The sequence below is a fragment of the Aquila chrysaetos genome, chromosome 3, assembly GCF_900496995.4.
Source record: "Aquila chrysaetos chrysaetos chromosome 3, bAquChr1.4, whole genome shotgun sequence".
NCBI classification, from domain to species: domain Eukaryota; kingdom Metazoa; phylum Chordata; class Aves; order Accipitriformes; family Accipitridae; genus Aquila; species Aquila chrysaetos.
Window position 1 is genome coordinate 50,866,955 of NC_044006.1, and position 17,064 is coordinate 50,884,018.

The window sequence follows — 17,064 nt, forward strand, 5'->3', positions numbered from 1 at the left end:
GTGGCTGCGGCCCTCCCCCGCGGGGCTGCGGGCTGGAGCTGCGGGGGCACCGGGCTGCGCGCCCGCGGGGCGGCGGGGCCAGCCGAGACCCCTCGCCGACTGCGGGGGGGACGGGGGGGGAGCCGGAAACCTCCCGATCGCGACGCTCCGGCTCGGAGATTGCTGTTAGTATTCTCTTTAAAAGAGCTTGAATGGGACTTTTTTTTTTTTTTTTTTTTAAGCCAAAGCTTTGTTGTGCTAAACTAGTTGGACGAGTTAGGGTGTCGCTGCTCCCGATTGCTCTGGCCAATGGAACCCGATCCACCCTGCTGTGCGTAAGAGCGCAATTAAGGATTTAACCAAGCCTATGCTGCGCCCCAGCCAGCAGTCTGCCGGAGACAGACACAGCGCCGCAGCCTCCTCCCCCAGACATGTCTGCTTAGACCCGAGCAGCCCCAGCAGCCAGCCCCAGCCAGCCGCCGGCTCCGAGCTATGACAGGAGTATTTGACAGAAGGGTCCCCAACATCAGATCCGGCGACTTCCAGGCTCCTTTCCAGACGGCCGCAGCCATGCACCACCCGTCCCAGGAATCTCCCACTTTACCCGAGTCCTCGGCTACGGATTCCGACTACTACAGCCCGGCGGGGGGAGCCCCGCACGGCTACTGCTCGCCTACCTCGGCTTCTTACGGCAAAGCGCTCAACCCTTACCAGTATCAGTACCACGGCATGAACGGATCTGCTGGGAACTATCCTGCCAAAGCCTACGCAGACTACAGCTACGCCAGCCCCTACCACCAGTACAGCGGGGCTTACAACCGCGTACAGAGCTCCGCCAGCCAGCCAGGTGAGAGCCGGGGCCGGGGGCGTGCGGGAGCTTCCGCGGCGGGGGGAGGCTGGGAGAGCGCGCCCCGGCAGATCCCAGCTCCGTGGACAGCGGGGATGCAGCTTTCCCTGATCCACGGGGAGAAATAAATTAAAAAAAAAAAATTAAAGGGAAAAAAATTTAAAAGGAAAACTAAGGAAAGTGTAAAAAAAAAAAAAAAAAGGTGGAAAGCTTGTCTAGTTTTCCCGACCAGCCCGCACGGTCCGAAGCATGAATCCTAGCACTAGTGCTTTAGAGAAGCGAACGTCGGTCAGCTGCCCCGGGCCGCCACGGCTGCCTCCCTCCTCCTTCCCCCCGCAGGAAGAGGGGGAAAGATAGCCGAGCCTTGTTGCGTGTCTCAAACTCAGGTTCGCGGTGGCAAAGAAAGTTTCCTTCCCCCTGTGCTGGAGGGGCGGGGGAGGAGACTGGGAGGGGGAGCGCAGCCGTGGCGGGGCTGCGAAGCCGGGAGGGATTTTTCACCAGAAAGCGCCGCGGTTTTAGCGCTTTCCATCTACTTCTTTGTAAGTTGGTGGGGGGTGGGGGGGGGGACGAAGGAGGGGGGACAGGGGAAAAAAATAATAAAGCAAGCCCGTAGCCAAGCCAAGCGGCTGGGGCTCGGCTGGGACGAGTGCGGCCGCGGTGGCGCTCGGGGACACGCCGGCGGCGGCGGGGGGAAGGCGCGGGCGTGCGGGGGAAGCGGTCGGTGCTCCTGGGTAGGTCTCGGCTCCGGGCCGGCCTCTTCCCAGCAGGGCTCCAATAATCCTCTTCATTCCCGCGGCGGGCGCGCATGCCCCGCGCTCCCGCCCTCGCCCGCGCAGCGCTGCGCGCCCGGCGCCGCCGCCCTCCGCCGAGGATGCCCGGGGCGGTCGCGGAGGCGGAGGAGGGCCGGCGGTGGCCAAGGCCCGGCGGCCCGGCGCGGAGGGAGCGGGCCGGCCCCCCCTCCGCCTCACCGCGGGGAGCCGGCGGAGGGTGCGCGGGGCCGCCTCCCGGAGGCGGCAGCCCCGGGGGCAGCCGCGGGGGCCCGTCGGGCCGGCGCAGCTGCCCGGCCCGGCCCGGCCCGGCCCGCGGGCGGGAGGCGTCCGCCGGCGGCGCAGGCTGCGCGGCGCGGAGCGGAGCCGCGTCCCGCGCCTTAACGTCTGCGTCTGTGTCTCTCTCCCGCCCTTGCGCCCGTGCAGAGAAGGAGGTGGCGGAGCCCGAGGTGAGGATGGTGAACGGCAAACCAAAGAAAGTGCGCAAACCCCGGACTATTTATTCCAGCTTTCAGCTGGCGGCGTTGCAGAGGAGGTTTCAGAAGACCCAGTACCTCGCCCTGCCAGAGCGGGCCGAGCTGGCCGCCTCCCTGGGGCTCACGCAGACACAGGTACCGCGCTCGGCTCAGCTGGGCTCGGCCGGGCCGCGCTCGGCCCGGCGGGGCGCAGAGCCCCGGGCCGCCCCCCCCCGCGCGGCGGGAGGGGCCGGATCGGGCCCCGCGGAGGGGCCGGGAGGGTGGCGGGAAGTGGGTCCCTCGCAGCCGCGGAGCGCCGGCTTGCCAGGCGGGCATTAATGGTGTCGGTTTCCCTCCGCCCTCCCTCTTTCCTCCCCTCTCCTCCCGCCCCCCTCCCAGGTGAAAATTTGGTTTCAGAATAAAAGATCCAAGATCAAGAAGATCATGAAGAACGGGGAGATGCCCCCGGAGCACAGCCCCAGCTCCAGCGACCCCATGGCCTGCAACTCTCCACAGTCGCCGGCGGTTTGGGAACCTCAGGGCTCGTCCCGCTCCCTCAGCCACCATGCCCACGCGCACGCTCACCCTCCAAACTCCAACCCGTCCCCTGCATCCAGCTACCTGGAGAGCTCCGCTTCCTGGTACCCCGCTGCCAACTCCATCAACTCCCACCTCCAACCCCACGGCTCCCTACAGCACCCGTTAGCGCTGGCCTCTGGGACAATTTATTAGAGTCTGACCTTTTTTTTTTTTTTTTTTTTTTTTTTTGTTCCTTGGACTCCTGTGTTTTACTGTTAAAGGAATAATAACGAAAGGAATGCATATGGGGGATTTTTAAAGGGAAAAGAAACAAACAAAAAGATTAAAATGTGTAAAGCTTGTGCATGTAACTTATTGCATTTCAAAGGAAACCCTTTTTTATACAATACGGACATTTTTTGGCTCAGCTGTGGACACTATCAATGGTGCCTTGAAATCTATGACCTCAACTTTTCCAGAGACTTTTTTTCAATGTTATTTTAACCCTGTAAATAATTGTAGATAGAGGAATTAAACTGTATATTCTGAATAAAATAAAATTATTTCGACCACGAGAAACGTTTCCAAATTACCCCTTCTTCTATTAATAAGAGGGGGGCAAAAAAAATAACACCAGTTTGCTTGCAGAGAGCGAGCGAGGAAAGGGGGATTTTGAGGGGCCCGATCCTGGGAGCTCACATTCGGTCGCCGTGCCGTGCCACCGGAGCCGGGGCGTGTTGGCAGGATCTGACCCTTGTAGGTCCCCACGGGCGAGCCGAGGGGCGGAGATGCTCTCTCCCCGCTGGAAAAGGGGCTTTTGCAAGACCGCGTACACCTTATCGCACAGTGATTTGAGCTGAAGCGAAAGCTGCCCATCCTGACGCTAGAAAGCAAATATCTCGCCTTAAGCCGCCCTGAATCCTTTCCTGAGAGCAATTAGCGTCGAGAGCTGCACACTCCACAGCCCATCAGTCGCCCGTGTGCGCTCGGCTAATTACACAAATTACGTTTCTGTCAAAGGGAGCCACTAAATATGAGAAAAGGATAAAATGAGGGCCCCGCTCCCCTTCCTCCTGGTAAAAGCCTGCGGCGGCTCCGGCTGAAGGAGGGACTTTGCAGAGGTACTTTTTTTTTTTTTTTCTTTTTTTAAAATCTCTTGTCTACACGATTTAGGGAAAAAGCCGGGCGGCGGAGCCTCCACGAGCGCTGCCCGGTGCCGGAGGCACGGCTTCGGCGAGGTGGCCGCGGCGATGCCCGCGGGCGCGCAGCACTCAGCTGGCGGCACGAACGGAGCGTGGGCCCCTCTCCCAGCAGAAACCCCGGGCTTTCCCCGGCAGCAACCGGCCCGCGGGGCCCCCACGGCGGCGCACGTTCCCGCGGCCCCCCCCCCCGCCTCTCCCCGGCCGTCACGGGGTGGGAGGGGGGAGCGGGGAGCCGCGCTGGAAATTCACGGCCGTGCGGGGTAAGGCGGCAGCAGCGAATGTGACAAAGGCGTCCCTTGAAGGATCCCCCGAGATAGAAAATTACCCCCTGCCACCCGAGGACGGCAGGGAGAGCGCTGGCAGGGCTGGGAGTGAGGCCTGAAAAGGCACGCTCCTGCCCTGGGGTGCACTTACCTGTCTCTAGTCTTCCTCCCCGCTGCCCTCCCCCTCCTTTCTTCTCCCTCCGCTCCTGCCTGCCATGTTTTGTGCGTGTGCGTGAGTGTGAGTGTGCGTGTTTTCTCCCCAAAGAAAGAAGCCCGAGGTTGCTGTTTTGTAACAGGTTTGGGGGTTGGTAAATGGCTTGCAGTACAATAGACCAGTTTGTTGGGTAAAGCTGCTCCCTGCACGCCGGGGAGGGGTGCGTGGGTGCCAGAGACAGGGCGGCGGGGGCTGCCGCCGGCTGCCCACCCCTGCCCGCTGCCGGCTAGCGGGCCGCCCTGCAGCCGGTGCCCCGCCGCTCCCCGCGTCCTCGCAGCGGCTCTGGGGACCGGCTCCTGCTCATTTCACCCGCAAGGTTTCAGGGATTTTCCGCGACTCTGGGGCTGCTGAAAAGCTCGGCTTTGTCTCTTCTGCTCACTTCCACCCCCTGCAAAAAAGCAGCCCGGCCTTTTCATTTTCTTCCGTTCTTTTCCTCGTTTCCCACTAGACAAGCATTAATATTTTTTTTCAACCTGCAGTAAGAGATTCTCCCTTCCCCGAGGTCCCTTCCCTTTGCAGAAAGGCCCGGACACAAGAGCTGGAGGTCTATTTCCCAGGTCGGTCCACCCACCCTTTTCTTTGAGGAGCTGCCGCGGGGCTGTTTGTTTGGTTACGGTAACCTGCAGGGGCCGGGAGGGCTCGGGCGGACAGCGCAGGAACAGCTCCGGGGAGGCGGGATGCCGGCAGGCAGGATGCCGGGCAGGGACGAGAATTCACTCTGCCGGCGCTGGCCGGGCAGCCTGGGCTCCGGCGGCTCTGGCACCGCTCTCCTCTGCGGGCCAGCCGAGTCAGCTCCGCTCTGTTTCCACGCCGGTCCCTCTCCCTGCTGAATTTCTCCTCCTCCCAGCTCGGGGTGGTGTTGGGCAGGTCGGGGAGAGCCTGGCACCCCTTCCCGGGAGAGGGTAGCCAGGCCCCGTTAGGCAATGCCCCTCGCCGAGGCTCCCCGTCGCCGTGGCCCCGGCCCCTATGCGCACCCAGGGTCTCCAGCCGCCCGCCCCTCCGTGAGAGCCCCGGGCCGAGGGGGATGCTCCCATCCCCGTACGCATAGGCAGGAGCACCCCGGCGCCTCTCCCCGCCCGGGCGCACCCCCGGGGCTCCGGCGGCGGTCGGAGGGAGCCTGGCTTGTCCGGGCCTCCCCCCTTGCCTCCCCGGGAAAGGGATGGGATGAACTGTCCTTTGTCTGACGCTGGGTTTGGGCTCGGCGGATTGCTGGCTCGGGGCTTTTTTTTTTTTTTTCCTCCCCCTCTCTCTTCCCCTCCCTTCCCTTTTCCTGGCGGCCACTTCCATGTGGAGCCGGGGCAGCTCGGGGAGCCGAGAGGAGCCACATTCCTGTGGGTGCAGAGCGGCTCCAGGGCTGAGCCACAGGGCCTGACACACACACACAGAGCTGCCTGCAGCCCTAGCTGCCCCAGATCGAGAGCTCCTGACACTGCCCGCACCTCTGGGGCTCTCCCACCCACAGCAGATCCATCCCCCCACACACATACACACACTGCGCTCGCCCCCGGACGGGGCGCACACCCACACCACCCACACCCAAACACACATACAGATCACTGCCCGCCACCCCCACCTACGGACACCGGGGGAACACCTTCCCCCGCTCCCCCAAATAGCCCCCCCCGCCCCCGCTGCTCCCTGCCCTGGCACCTCCGCACCGCTCGGCGGGGAAGAGCCTCCATCCGGGGGAGCGCTGCCTCCTCGCTAAGCCGCTCGGTTTCCCTCCCCCTCCTCCCTGGGGAAGAAAAAAACCACCCCCTCCAACCTGTCACCGCGTCAAGGCAGCCCGCTCGTCAGGCATTTCTGTCGCCCTCTCGCCCCCCTCGGTCTCCCCCATAAATTCATGCCCCCGCGGCGCGCGCTGCCTGCGCGGGCCTCCGGGCGCTGCCCGCTCCGCCGCCGGCAGCGCTGTATCCCCAACGTGCGCTGCACATGTGGCATCGATTAAAGATTTCTACCACGCGATTTGGCGACTGACAGTCTTGAGGTGGCTCGGTCGTGGATCACGGCAAGGAGAGCTATTGCTGCAGGAAAGTCGGGGTGGGGGGGAGAAGCCCCTCTTCTTGCTCTCAGTCATTTGAGCGGTTGCCTGCAGTAACGCAATAACCTGTTTTATAGGTCAGACAAGAGCCGTGAAAATCGGAACGGCGGAGTTTACGTTAAGCCTCCCTTTCTCTCTCTCTTTTTTTTTTTTAGGGAGAATCTGTGTTACATCAATTAAATCTTTCTGCTCTTTGTTCGGCGGTGCGTCTGTTCACATGCCATTTGGGAGGATAAGCAATGGTTTATCTGACAGGAATACAGACCCGATAAACCCCGACACTCACCCACCCCCCCTAGGGTGTCTCTGTGAACACCTTCCAGGGACACGACCTTCAAGGCCGCGGCCAAAACTCCCAGGCCCCCTCGCCTCCTTATTTCCCTTTAGGTGAGGGCCCGGGGAGCCGGGCCCGGCCAGAAGCCGCGACTGATTCAGCACTTGGCAAGGAGGAGCTCGAGGATGGCTCCTCGCTCTCCTCCCGCTGCTGCCTGCCCCTCGGCATTGCCGGAGAGGTTGCCTAAACCTCAGCCTGGGCTTTGCAGCAGGGATCAGCGAGCCTCGCCGGGCCGGATCCTGACTTGGCTCCGTGCTCTGCAGCGGCATCGCCTGCCTGACTGCGGAGCTGGCCCTCCATCCCAGGAAATCTTTACAGTCTCCTCGCTGTGCACCATATAATGCGTTTTATAGGGCTTTCGCCTCGCGGTATCCACTGAGCTTTCCTTTCCCTTTCTTCGCGTTCTTTTTATTAATTCCCGCGGAGAAAAGCGCGCAGAGGAAGGCTGCGGGCTGCCAGGCGCGGCTGCAGCCGGGGGAGGCCAGCAAGGGCCGGGGCCAGCACCCCTCCTGCCCACGGGGCCAGCCCCGGGCGCCCCCCCCCCCCCCCCCCCCGCACCCGGATCCCGCCGGTACCTGCCGGCGGGGCAGCAGCAGCGCTTTGATGATTTGGGCCATTAAAAATGAAGCGGGTTTGTGTATTTCGTGTCCAGGGTTAATAAAAGCTAATCAGGAGTGGAAAGCGACCTAGCCCAATGAGTTAACCTCGCGAGCTGCAGGTAGTCCTGTTAGCCAGGCTCTTTCGGTTAATTAATTACAATTGAGTCGGTTCTGTGATAATTTCCTTAAGGACCCCTGACGACTGGTCCAGCGGGTGCGCGGGAGCGCAAGAGGCCGAGGGGTCCGCAGCCTCGGGCGAAGGGTGCCCGGCCCCGGCGTCCGGCACGCCGAATCCCGCACCCTCCCCCCGCCCGGTGACGAGGCTCCCGAGGCTTCTTGCCCGAAAGTGACGCTCCGCCACCTGAGAGGAGGCACACGGGAAGGGCGAGCCCGCTTTTGGGGATGTGGGGGGGAGCCCGGGGATCCTTCGGGCACCGGGGAGAGACTGCCGGGAAGAGCCGAGCCGAGAGGCGGACAGATGCAGGCGGGAGCCCGCAGCATCGGCCCCTGCCTGCACATCAGGCTCGCACTCGTTGAGATTTGGACACGTAACGCTGCAGACCACTGATTTGCTATTTTCTTAATTCCCGCTCTTCTCATTCCCTATGAATCAAACAGTCTTTTGTCCTTCAGAGTTTGATTTGATCGCTACTGTTCACATTTCACTTTTGTATTTTTCTCTCCCTATACCATTACTCATTGAGTGCCCCGTGAAATTACAATCGTACATTTTCAACTCAGCAACCCATTTGCAGTGCAAAAATAGGGTCTAAATAATGGCTGAATTAGCCCTACTGGACAGTTTCAGATGTAACACTCTGTAATAATTATATTGCAGGCTGGATTAGGATGCTATTATCATAATCTGGACGTTTACAATTATCTGTAATTTGCAAAGATGCGCCAGGTCTTGATTACAGCAGTTTTTTTTTATCAAGCTAACCATCACTAAACAGTGACAGTAATAACAGCTAATTTTGCTGGCAATATAAGAGGTGCTGGGGTGTGCAAACAATTTCACACCTGGATGTGCTCACTCAACCAAGAATATAGAGAAAGAGCTTCTGCCCTGAGACTCAGAAAAATATTCTCCACTGCTTCTGTTCAGTGTAGATTTCTAGACCCCGATCCTTGCTTAGCAGATTTTCACAGGGGGTAAGTTTTGGGGCTCGCTTGGGTTTGGGCTCGGTTTGTGACCGCTTCGCGCCTTCCCCTTCGAGGCACGCTCCGTCCTTGCTCGTTCCCCCGCTTTCGCGGTCACTCTTGCGCCGGTGGTTTCCCCCTCCCGGGGCAGCCGGGGGCGGCGGGCGGCGCGGGGCGGCGGGGCCCCCGCCGGGCTACCGGAGGGGCGGCGCGGGGTTCGGCGGAGAAACCCTGCGAGCCCCGGGGCCAGCCCCGGCCGCCCGGCCCCGCAGTGGGGCGGCGACAGCGCGCCTTTCCGCGGCGCCCTTCCCGGCGGCCCCGGGGCGGCGGAGCCCGGCGGCTGGCGGTGGCGGTGGCGGGGCCGGCGCTGGCAGCCCGGCGGCAGCAGGTTTGGGGGCTGGCGTGGGGAGCTGCTGCCGCTCCATCCATAGATGACGCTGTTTCACGAGAGTCTCCCGGGGCGGCCGCCGCGCGAGTGGGAGCCGGCGCTGCCGCTGTTGCCGTCCCTTCGCTCCCACCCCGCTGCTGGAGAGGCCTGCCTCTCCCACCTTCTCCCACTCGGTTGAGCTACAGCGCTTTTTTTATTATTACCGTTCGTTTGCTTGCTTGCTTGCTTCTTGTCTGGCCTTTATTTAAGCCCACCCGAGAAATCACTCGTGGGGGAGGAGGGCACGGCGCACCGAGAGCCTTTCCGCGCCGACACCCACGCGGGCACCCGCGAGGCATGCGGGTGAGGGCGAGCCCCCCGAAAGCCCACGAGAAGCAGCGAGCCCCCTTCTCCCGCCCCCCCGGGCCCGCCAGCGGGGGCGGGGAGGGGGACACACACCCCGGCCGCCGCCGTCTCCACTCGGGGGCTGCAGCGAAAGGGTTAAGGCGGCTGCGGGGACCGTGGGGGCCGGGACCCGCCAGGCTGGGCTCGGCCGGGCTCCCCGGGCTGCGGGGCTTGCTCCCCGGGGCATCCGCCGCCCCTCTGCGGGGGCGAGGGTGAGCCCGCACGGGGGCAAGCTTGGGGGGGGGGTCTAAAGCAGGGTTTTCTGAGAGATGCGCACACACACACACACGCAAATGCTGTTGGTTTAAATGTATGGTAGCTTTCTCTCCAGTGTCATTTGAATAATTCAGTGAGCCCCACTACCAGCTGTACTTCTGAAGCCTCTTCCATTCTTTTCAGCATTATAATTTTGGTTAATTTTCAATTTTAGGCCCTACGTCTCTGCAATTTGTGTATGAATAACAGAATAATTTTCCTCTTTTGTTTCGCCTTTCCTGTTCCTGAATCTAAATAAAGATGGCTTTTTAGTATTAAAAGTGGAAGAAAATTACAGGTAATTATCTTTGACGGTAAAAACGCTGTAATCAGCGGGCTACATGAAAAATTACTCTAATTATGGCTGCATTTAAGAGAATGGAAAAAAACCTTCTTGTGGATAAAAACCTTAAATTGTCCCCAATGTCTGCTTCAAATTGGATGGCACTGCAGCTGGAGGCTTTGTTCAGAATTGATCCTGGGGAGCTCTGAACCCAAAGTTTCACAGTGGGAAGGGGAAAAAAAGAAAAGAAAACATTTTTCCTAATGTAACAATACGAATGGTAGAAAATGACAAGACTGATCGGTTTTAAACCACTCTGAAGACTGACTGAGCGTGGAAGTTGCTCAAAAAAAAACAAAAAAACACCCCCCAAAAAACTGGTATGTTGGTAAGTAGTCTTTGCTTTGTGTCTAATTATAGTGACTGTCCTTTTGCACGACTGTATGTAGCTGTCATTATATGGAGCACTCTGAGGATCTCTATTGACTTCTGATAAATGGCTCAGTGGTTTCAAGGTTCATAATTTGAAGGATGCCCAGGTCTCTAGCCATTAATTCTCGCAGTATGGGGCACCCAGCTTGGATGAGGAAAGGGCTTTTCATTGTCAGTAGTTGCTGTGCTTTCCACAAGCCGGTGAGGCTGGAGCTGGCTGGACAGCGTGTTGTGTGCCTGGGCACCTCTCAGGGCTTTGCAAAACATTCCTCAGCTTGCATTGTCTGCTCTTTAAAAACAAAGGAGGGCGCCTCCTTTCTTAATAATTTGGAGTCTCCAACCTTGGGGAAGAAAGGCAGGGCTCTGGGCTTTGCCTCGGCGAGAAAGCTCAGCTCAGCTGAGCAGCGGAGCAGTGAAGTCGCAGCAGAAATGGCCGGGTGATGGGAAACTTCTAGGCTTATCTTTGCGGTCTCGAGGTCTCCTGTCTTAGCCGTAGCCTTAAAACTGACCAAACCACCAGCTGCTACTCCCCAACCTTCCCCCCAACCCCCATCTTTTCTGTCTTTGCTCGCAGATGTATGTGCAGGTAGCGGTGTCTGTGCGCGCAGGCAAGCGGGGGGACAGCGTCCAGCTGCCTGGGCTGAACTGGGGGGGGCAGGTCGGGGGAGGTGGGGATCCGCTAAGGCGGAGAGAAAGAGGAGCCAGGCGGGCGTTTTGTGGCTTTTACTCTATATATGAAAGAAGACAAAAACATACAAAGTATATGTACAACTAAAATTCAACAATATATACAGAAAGGTTGCTCGGGGGAAAGGTCCCTCTCGCTTGGGGTGGGGGGGGGACTGCCGTCAGGCAGCGCAGAACCTTCCTTCCCCGGACCGCGGCGGCGGGTGCTGCCGCCGATCCCTCGCTCTGTCTTTCCTGCTCGTCTCCGGGAGTCTGTCCGGCTGTGTGCGGGTGTGTGCGGGTGCGGGGGCTCTTCGCGGGAGAGACGGTGGTTTCTTCTGAGCCGCAGCCCATTGCATTTTGAGAAAGCATGCAGGTTTTGCTTCGTGGTAATGTTCTAATCTTACAGTATATTTTCATTTTTTCAACCAGTTGTCCTTTTTTTTCCCTCTTCATTTTTTTTTAAAAAATCCCTTCTTCTCTCTTTTATTTTTTTTTTTTTTTCCCCAGTCCGGATTTGGTGAATAAAAATGAAGGAGCTTTGACTAGTCTCTCTTTCATCATGTAATGTCTTTAGCTCATTAAACAAGTAAAAACGGCTGCCATGGTACATTCAGGTTCTTCTTGTGGGCAAAGTCTGTAAAAAGTTTGTTTTGACGTATACTCCACAGAGAAAGAGGCTGGTGCCTTGGAGTCCAAAGGAAAATATCCTAAAGAGAAGTGTCTTCTGTGCGCCAGAATGAAAATTGTGTCTTTCTGTTCAAGATCAATCGCTGAGGTTACTTAAAAAAAAAAAATAAAATAAAATAAAGCCACTCTGTCTCTTTGCCGCATCTACAAGTTCACACAGAGCCTGTTAGCTGGCACGGCTTGGCAAAGCAGGGGAACTTCTTGCCATGTCGAGACGAGGCGTTCTTGGGAGATTATTTCTCTTGGACAATTCACATCATTTGTGGTCTCTGCATTGTGTCTTGATGTGGAGAAGAATACCAGTGAGAATAGCCAGGCATGTAGCTGTTGGGAGGCATATTGACTCCCTTGGCAGAAGCTGAAACGTCCCAGACTGGAGGCAGAGCCGGAGAGCGAGGGGAGAGGGCGGCGGAGCCGGGCAGCGGGTCGCTCTCGTGGGGGTTGCTGCCCTGCTTCAGCAGCTTCTTGAATTTGGAGCGCTTGTTCTGAAACCAGATCTTCACCTGTAAACCAAAACGCAGCATGTATTAGGCTGCCGTCAGCACCCAGAGCACAGCAGGGGACACCCCGGGGGGACCGGGTTTTCTCTGGAGAAGGTCTTGAGAGCCCACGCCAGTCGGTTGTGGAGCTGGGGAAGGGGGGAGAGGGGAAGGAGGATGAGCTACTGCTGCTTTCGGGCTCCTGGTGCAGCTGGAAAGAACGGGAGAGGCAGAGCGGAGCTGGAAAGCGAGAGGGGTGCAGGGTTTAAGCTGGAACGCTATTTTCCCTGGGCAGGCCAGACTGATCGAGCTGCAACAGAGTAGGGTGCTCTGAGCTCTCCTGCTTTAACACCTCATTCAGAATTTTGGAGGTCATTTGATCATTTGTGCAAACTGTTGTCAAACACGGGCAATCATATGATTTTGTGCCAGGAGACAGGAGCCAATAGACAAAGGGCACTTACAAAGAAATCGCGCATCCAAAAACATGCACGATCAAGCGGTCGTTGCTGATGTGATGGGGAAGGAGGCACAATGGAACCAGGATCGTGGCTTTCTTTTCAAAGTTGTTTTTAAAGAAAGGAAAATTCTCTTTTCTCGGCGAGTAATGGGCTATTCAGATCGCTTTGGGTCTCATCCTGCTCCTAATCCAGCAGAACTCCCGAGGAGGGAGCCTACACTCGATGAGGTGTGCAAGGATCGGGCCCACTCCGGCAGATCAGCATTATTATGGAAATTATATATATGCAAGACATATAGACACACATGTTCCTTAAAATCAAGCAAACAAAGAAAACACCTCCCACACGTGTATTTGACCTTGCAAACTTCGCAGCCGTAATGTTAGGGCATAAGCAGGGGTCCTTGTCGAGCTGCATGCCCAGGATCGGGCCCCTGAAAAATCTAGGCGTGCGAGAGAAAGCGAGACAGCAGTGAGACAGAGCGTGCATGCTAAGGATACTAAAATCGCATTTGTAAAACTATCAGGTCTATTCCCATGATTAATGTTTGTTGAGTATTTAAAAATCGCTAGCTGGAAGCGACTGCTATCAATGACAATGATAAAATCCTGCAGTCATTTGTTAAGCTCATAAATTCACATGATTACATTTTACCCGAATTGATCCCATCTATCCATGCACTTCTCCACAAACCCCAGCCTGGGAAGCCTGTAATGCCTCATGTGTCTTTCAAGCTTAAATTAGCAGAATGGCACAGCTACTCCAACCACACTTAACTATGGCTTAACCTGCTATAATTTTGTACACGGCTGTCTTTGATCTTCAGATCTATTATCACCTTTCGTACATTTTGCCCAAGGGTAACCACTGCATTTGAGTTAGTCATCCAGGGTGAATTAACTATTGATTTTACAGGTATTTCCTAACGTGTTCCTGCTTCCCCACTACCTATAGCTCGCTACGAGGCAGCTTTGCTTTTAGCTCTACCTCGGGCCCAGCGACTCCTTGCCTTTGTTTTGTTCTCCTTTTCACAGCTGGGCAACTGCATCTCGGTGCTGGAATTATCCGAAAAATAGAGGCAATTTTAAAATGTTATGTGTTGCATCAAAAGGGAGCATTTGCTCGCCAGGCGGCTGAGGGAAGGGCGCGTTCAGCTCCTTCTGCGGTAGACCGGTCTCTCTGTCGTGCATTAGATAAGTCCTATCACGTATAGATGGGGACCGTGTGCGTTACCTTTTCGAGCGTTCCCGTACAGAGGCCAGAACGTTTAGGGAGCACCGTACTTTGCTTGGCCTTTATTGCTCGAGCAGGATTTCAGTGATTGGGGATTCCCAGTAATTACCTGTGTCTGGGTAAGTCCTAATGAAGCTGCCAGTTCAGCTCTCTCTGGAAGTGCCAGGTACTGAGTCTGCTGGAAGCGATGATTTAAAGCCTGGAGTTGTAGACTAGAGTAAATGGTTCGAGGCTTCCGAATCTTTTTCCCTTTTCCATTGAATCTGATTTCACCGTTTTCAATCACCGTGGTTTTTTGCTGATCTGCAAGCAAAACGAGGCAGCTGAAACATCACCCTCCTTAGCTATTTAACGCGCGCGTTTTGGCTGCCACGGCTCCTAAAAACCCGGCAGCCGGCCCCGACGCCCCTTCGACAGCATCGCGCACAAACAAGCTCCGGCTCCTTAAAGGCACGCTGCGGCGCAGGCTGCTGCTTGGGAGCTACCGGGAGAAAAAAAAAAACCAAACAACTGTCCGGGCATAGTGGGCACGCCGCCTTCCCCCCGGGGGAGAAAAAAAAAAATTTAAAAAAAAAAATCAAAATGAAGTGCAGCGCTGGCTTCGTGAAGGGATGCCTGGTTCCAGGTCCATCCAGGTTTTACCCAGCTAATTGACTTCGCGTCGCCAGTTCGGTGGTCCGTGAATCACCGGTCCGAGACTTTTAACAATGCTTCCCCCCCCCCCCCCCCCCCCCCCCGCCGTGCCCCTCCGGATGAATACGTACAAAATGAGCGGCTCCCTGCAAAAAAAAATACATAAATCAGACGGCCCCCGAGCGGAATGCGACCCGCTCGCCTGGAAACTTTCACTCCTCAGGTGTTAGCAGGAATTTTGCCCAAAGCCGGTCCCGCCGTAACAAAGGAGCGCCGAGCGCAGCCCCCTGCCCGCCGGCCGCGGGGCGACCGGGGAGGCGCCGGTGCCCAGCGCCGCGGTACCGCTGGCAGCCGCCGCCGGCCGGCAGGCCGGCCGGGGCGGGGGGAGCGCGGCGGCCCCGCCGCCCGGTACGGCGGCAGCAGGCCCGCGGAGGGGCCGCGGTAGCGAGCAACCCCCCCCTCCTCTCCCCGGCGGGCCGCGCAGCCCAGGGCCGGCATCTCCCTGGGCAGGAGCGGGGGCCGCGGCGGGGGTCGTTACGCAGCTGCCCCGGGGGTGGCCGGGGATGGAGGGGCGGGGGTCGGGGAGGGTGGCGGGGAGAAGCTGGCGGCGGGTCGGGGAAGCGGGTGCCGGCTCACCTGCGTCGTCCGCCCGCGTCTGGCTGGCCGCGCTGCTGTTGTGGTAGGACTGGAGGTACGGGCTGTGCTGCGAGTGGCTCACGTAGGGGTAGGCGGCCAGCGAGCGGTGGTTGTAGGAGCCGGCGCTGCCGGAGTAGGGCGAGCTGTGGTGGTGATGCTGGTGGTGCGGGTGCGAGCCGGCGGCGGAGTGCAGGCAGTGCAGCGGGTAGTGGGCGCCGGCCATGGCCGGCGAGCTCTGCTGGGAGTGGGGCGGCGGCGGCGGCTGCGGCGGCGGCGGCTGCTGCTGCCCGAACTCCATGAAGGCGGATTTGGAGGAGTCTTGCGCGTCCAGCCCGTCAGCCATCGTAGTCATGGTCATCATCAAAGTTTGGGAGGGAGAGCGCGGCGCTCCCCGGCTCGCCCCCCGCGCTCTGCCTCCTCTCTGCCCAGCCACCGCCGCTCCCCTTACCCGCCGCGGCACCGCTGGAGAGGCGGCGGTGATTTAATTTAATTTCTTTTCTTTTTTTTTTTTTTCTTTTCCGCCTTTTTTTTTTCCTTCCCCCCCCCCTCCTCTCCAAGGAGCCGTTGTGCGAGGGGCCTCGTTCACTGAGGGAGGGGAGGAAGGGGAGGGCGGTGTGCGGGGTGTGTGGAGGGGGAGGGCGGGCTACTCCCGGCGCTTTTTTGCGCCGCTCTTTTCCTTCATCCCCCCCCACCCCCCCTCCGGCGCGTGGGGTGGGTTTTTTTCTTTTTTTTCTTTTTTCTTTTTTTTTTTTTTTTTTGGAGAGGAGGTGGGGGGGGGGGGCCGGGCGTTGGGGGGGGGGGGGGTTAAGGTGGGAGCCGGGAAAGTTGGGGCTCCGGCGCTTCGACTTGAAGGGCAGGGACGCGCACAAGTCGAATGGTTCGTCTCCGGAGGGCAGCGCCTCCCTCATTGGTCACTCAGCCCCCTGACGTCACCGCCCCGCCGCGCCGGCAGCGCGCGCGCTGCCCGCTCCCGCCCCCCTCCTCTTCTCCCCCCCCCCCAACATTTTTTCCCCACCCGCGCGCGGGGCGCGGAGCGCCCAACGCGCGCTCCGCGCCCCGCGCGCGGGTGGGGAAAAAGGGAGCGCCTGCCCCCATCCCCCCCCCCCCCAAAACCACGCATCCCCAACACTGCACGACGCCCCCTCCATATCTCCCCCCCCCCCGCGCTGCTTTGCGCGGTATTTTCGCTGCGGCGAAGCGACGCGCAGCGCATTTTTCGCCGCTGAAAGCAGCGGCGGCGGCGGCAGCTCCCCGTAATCGCTTTCAAATATATGCAAATGGCTACGTGCGGTTGGCGGTTTTGGCAAAAGCTTGATTAGGATATAAACGACCCAAGGAAAAAAAAAAGTGCCTGCGCCCTAAATTTGTCTTTAGATTACAATTCCAGTTGATTTTATTTTATTGTCAACATTGTTAATGATAAAAATAGAGTCGTTTTACAGTTATTTTTACTTTCTGGAAGGAGGCAATTAGACTTCTAATCAGGAATACACAAAAATCTCCCATGATTAACTGCAGTACTTTGTTCAAATTGCTGCTATAAAATTCAGAACAATTTGCCTGTAATGATTATGGACTGGGTTTATTTTGGGAGGTGGAATAAAAGTGGATATAGCATAAATTATCCTCTAATTATACACCAGTGTCGCCTCAATTATCCTCTTATCAAAATGGTTGTCTAACTGCCGCATTTAGTTTCAATTCTCTCCTTTTTTCTATAAAAAGAACTTCATACCTTGTTATTATTAATCCATTTATTATTTGCAAGGGGATTTATATCCGAACATCCAGGTGGTATTACCACTTCTCTTTCAAAGATGGACTAGGGAAAGACATTAAGTTTGATCCAGCGCGGCGGAGGATCTCTCTCTCTCTCCCCTCTCCTCTCTCTCCCCTCTCTCTCTCTCGCTCCCTCTCTCTTTTTTTTTTTTCCCCCCCTTTCCCTCGCTTAAATCTCCTCGCGTCCAGCTAAGCATGAACTCCAGAGACAGACCCCACCGGAGAGGACTGAGGTAGGAAGGACCCGACGGAACTCGCTAAGCCTAGAGAAATCCCAAAGTTGCTCTAGATGGGGAAACGGGCTGGAGGCTTCGGGCTTTGAAAACCAACACCGGCACCAGCAGCCGCCGCTTGCCAAACCCCGCACAGCCCAGACATCCCC

At 57.9% G+C, this 17,064-nt stretch overlaps 2 protein-coding genes across 2 annotated transcripts; one reads left to right on the plus strand and one right to left on the minus strand.

Annotated features, from left to right (window-relative positions):
* Nucleotides 1–247: 247 nt before the first annotated feature.
* DLX5 (distal-less homeobox 5) lies at nucleotides 248–3,139 on the plus strand. The gene is made up of 3 exons (XM_030010698.2): nucleotides 248–826; nucleotides 2,020–2,204; nucleotides 2,448–3,139. Exons 1-3 carry the CDS (start codon nucleotides 472–474, stop codon nucleotides 2,778–2,780), a joined length of 873 nt encoding a protein of 290 aa, XP_029866558.1. The 5' UTR covers nucleotides 248–471; the 3' UTR covers nucleotides 2,781–3,139.
* Nucleotides 3,140–10,822: 7,683 nt separating this feature from the next.
* Nucleotides 10,823–15,478, minus strand: DLX6 (distal-less homeobox 6). Its single transcript, XM_030010502.2, has 3 exons — nucleotides 14,904–15,478; nucleotides 13,744–13,937; nucleotides 10,823–11,964 (listed from the first exon to the last, which is right to left on the minus strand). The coding sequence occupies exons 1-3, from the start codon at nucleotides 15,262–15,264 to the stop codon at nucleotides 11,713–11,715; spliced, it is 807 nt and encodes a 268-aa protein (XP_029866362.1). The 5' UTR covers nucleotides 15,265–15,478; the 3' UTR covers nucleotides 10,823–11,712.
* Between the last annotated feature and the right edge of the window lie 1,586 nt (nucleotides 15,479–17,064).

Coding starts and splice junctions, on each gene's coding strand:
- DLX5 (XM_030010698.2), top strand. CDS start 472: ATGACAGGAGTATTTGACAGAAGGGTCCCCAACATCAGATCCGGCGAC. Junction 827..2,019: donor GAGCTCCGCCAGCCAGCCAG/GTGAGAGCCGGG, acceptor GCGCCCGTGCAG/AGAAGGAGGTGGCGGAGCCC. Junction 2,205..2,447: donor TGGGGCTCACGCAGACACAG/GTACCGCGCTCG, acceptor CCCCCCTCCCAG/GTGAAAATTTGGTTTCAGAA.
- DLX6 (XM_030010502.2), bottom strand. CDS start 15,264: ATGATGACCATGACTACGATGGCTGACGGGCTGGACGCGCAAGACTCC. Junction 13,938..14,903: donor GACGCGGGCGGACGACGCAG/GTGAGCCGGCAC, acceptor TTTTGCTTGCAG/ATCAGCAAAAAACCACGGTG. Junction 11,965..13,743: donor TAGGACTTACCCAGACACAG/GTAATTACTGGG, acceptor TTTGGTTTACAG/GTGAAGATCTGGTTTCAGAA.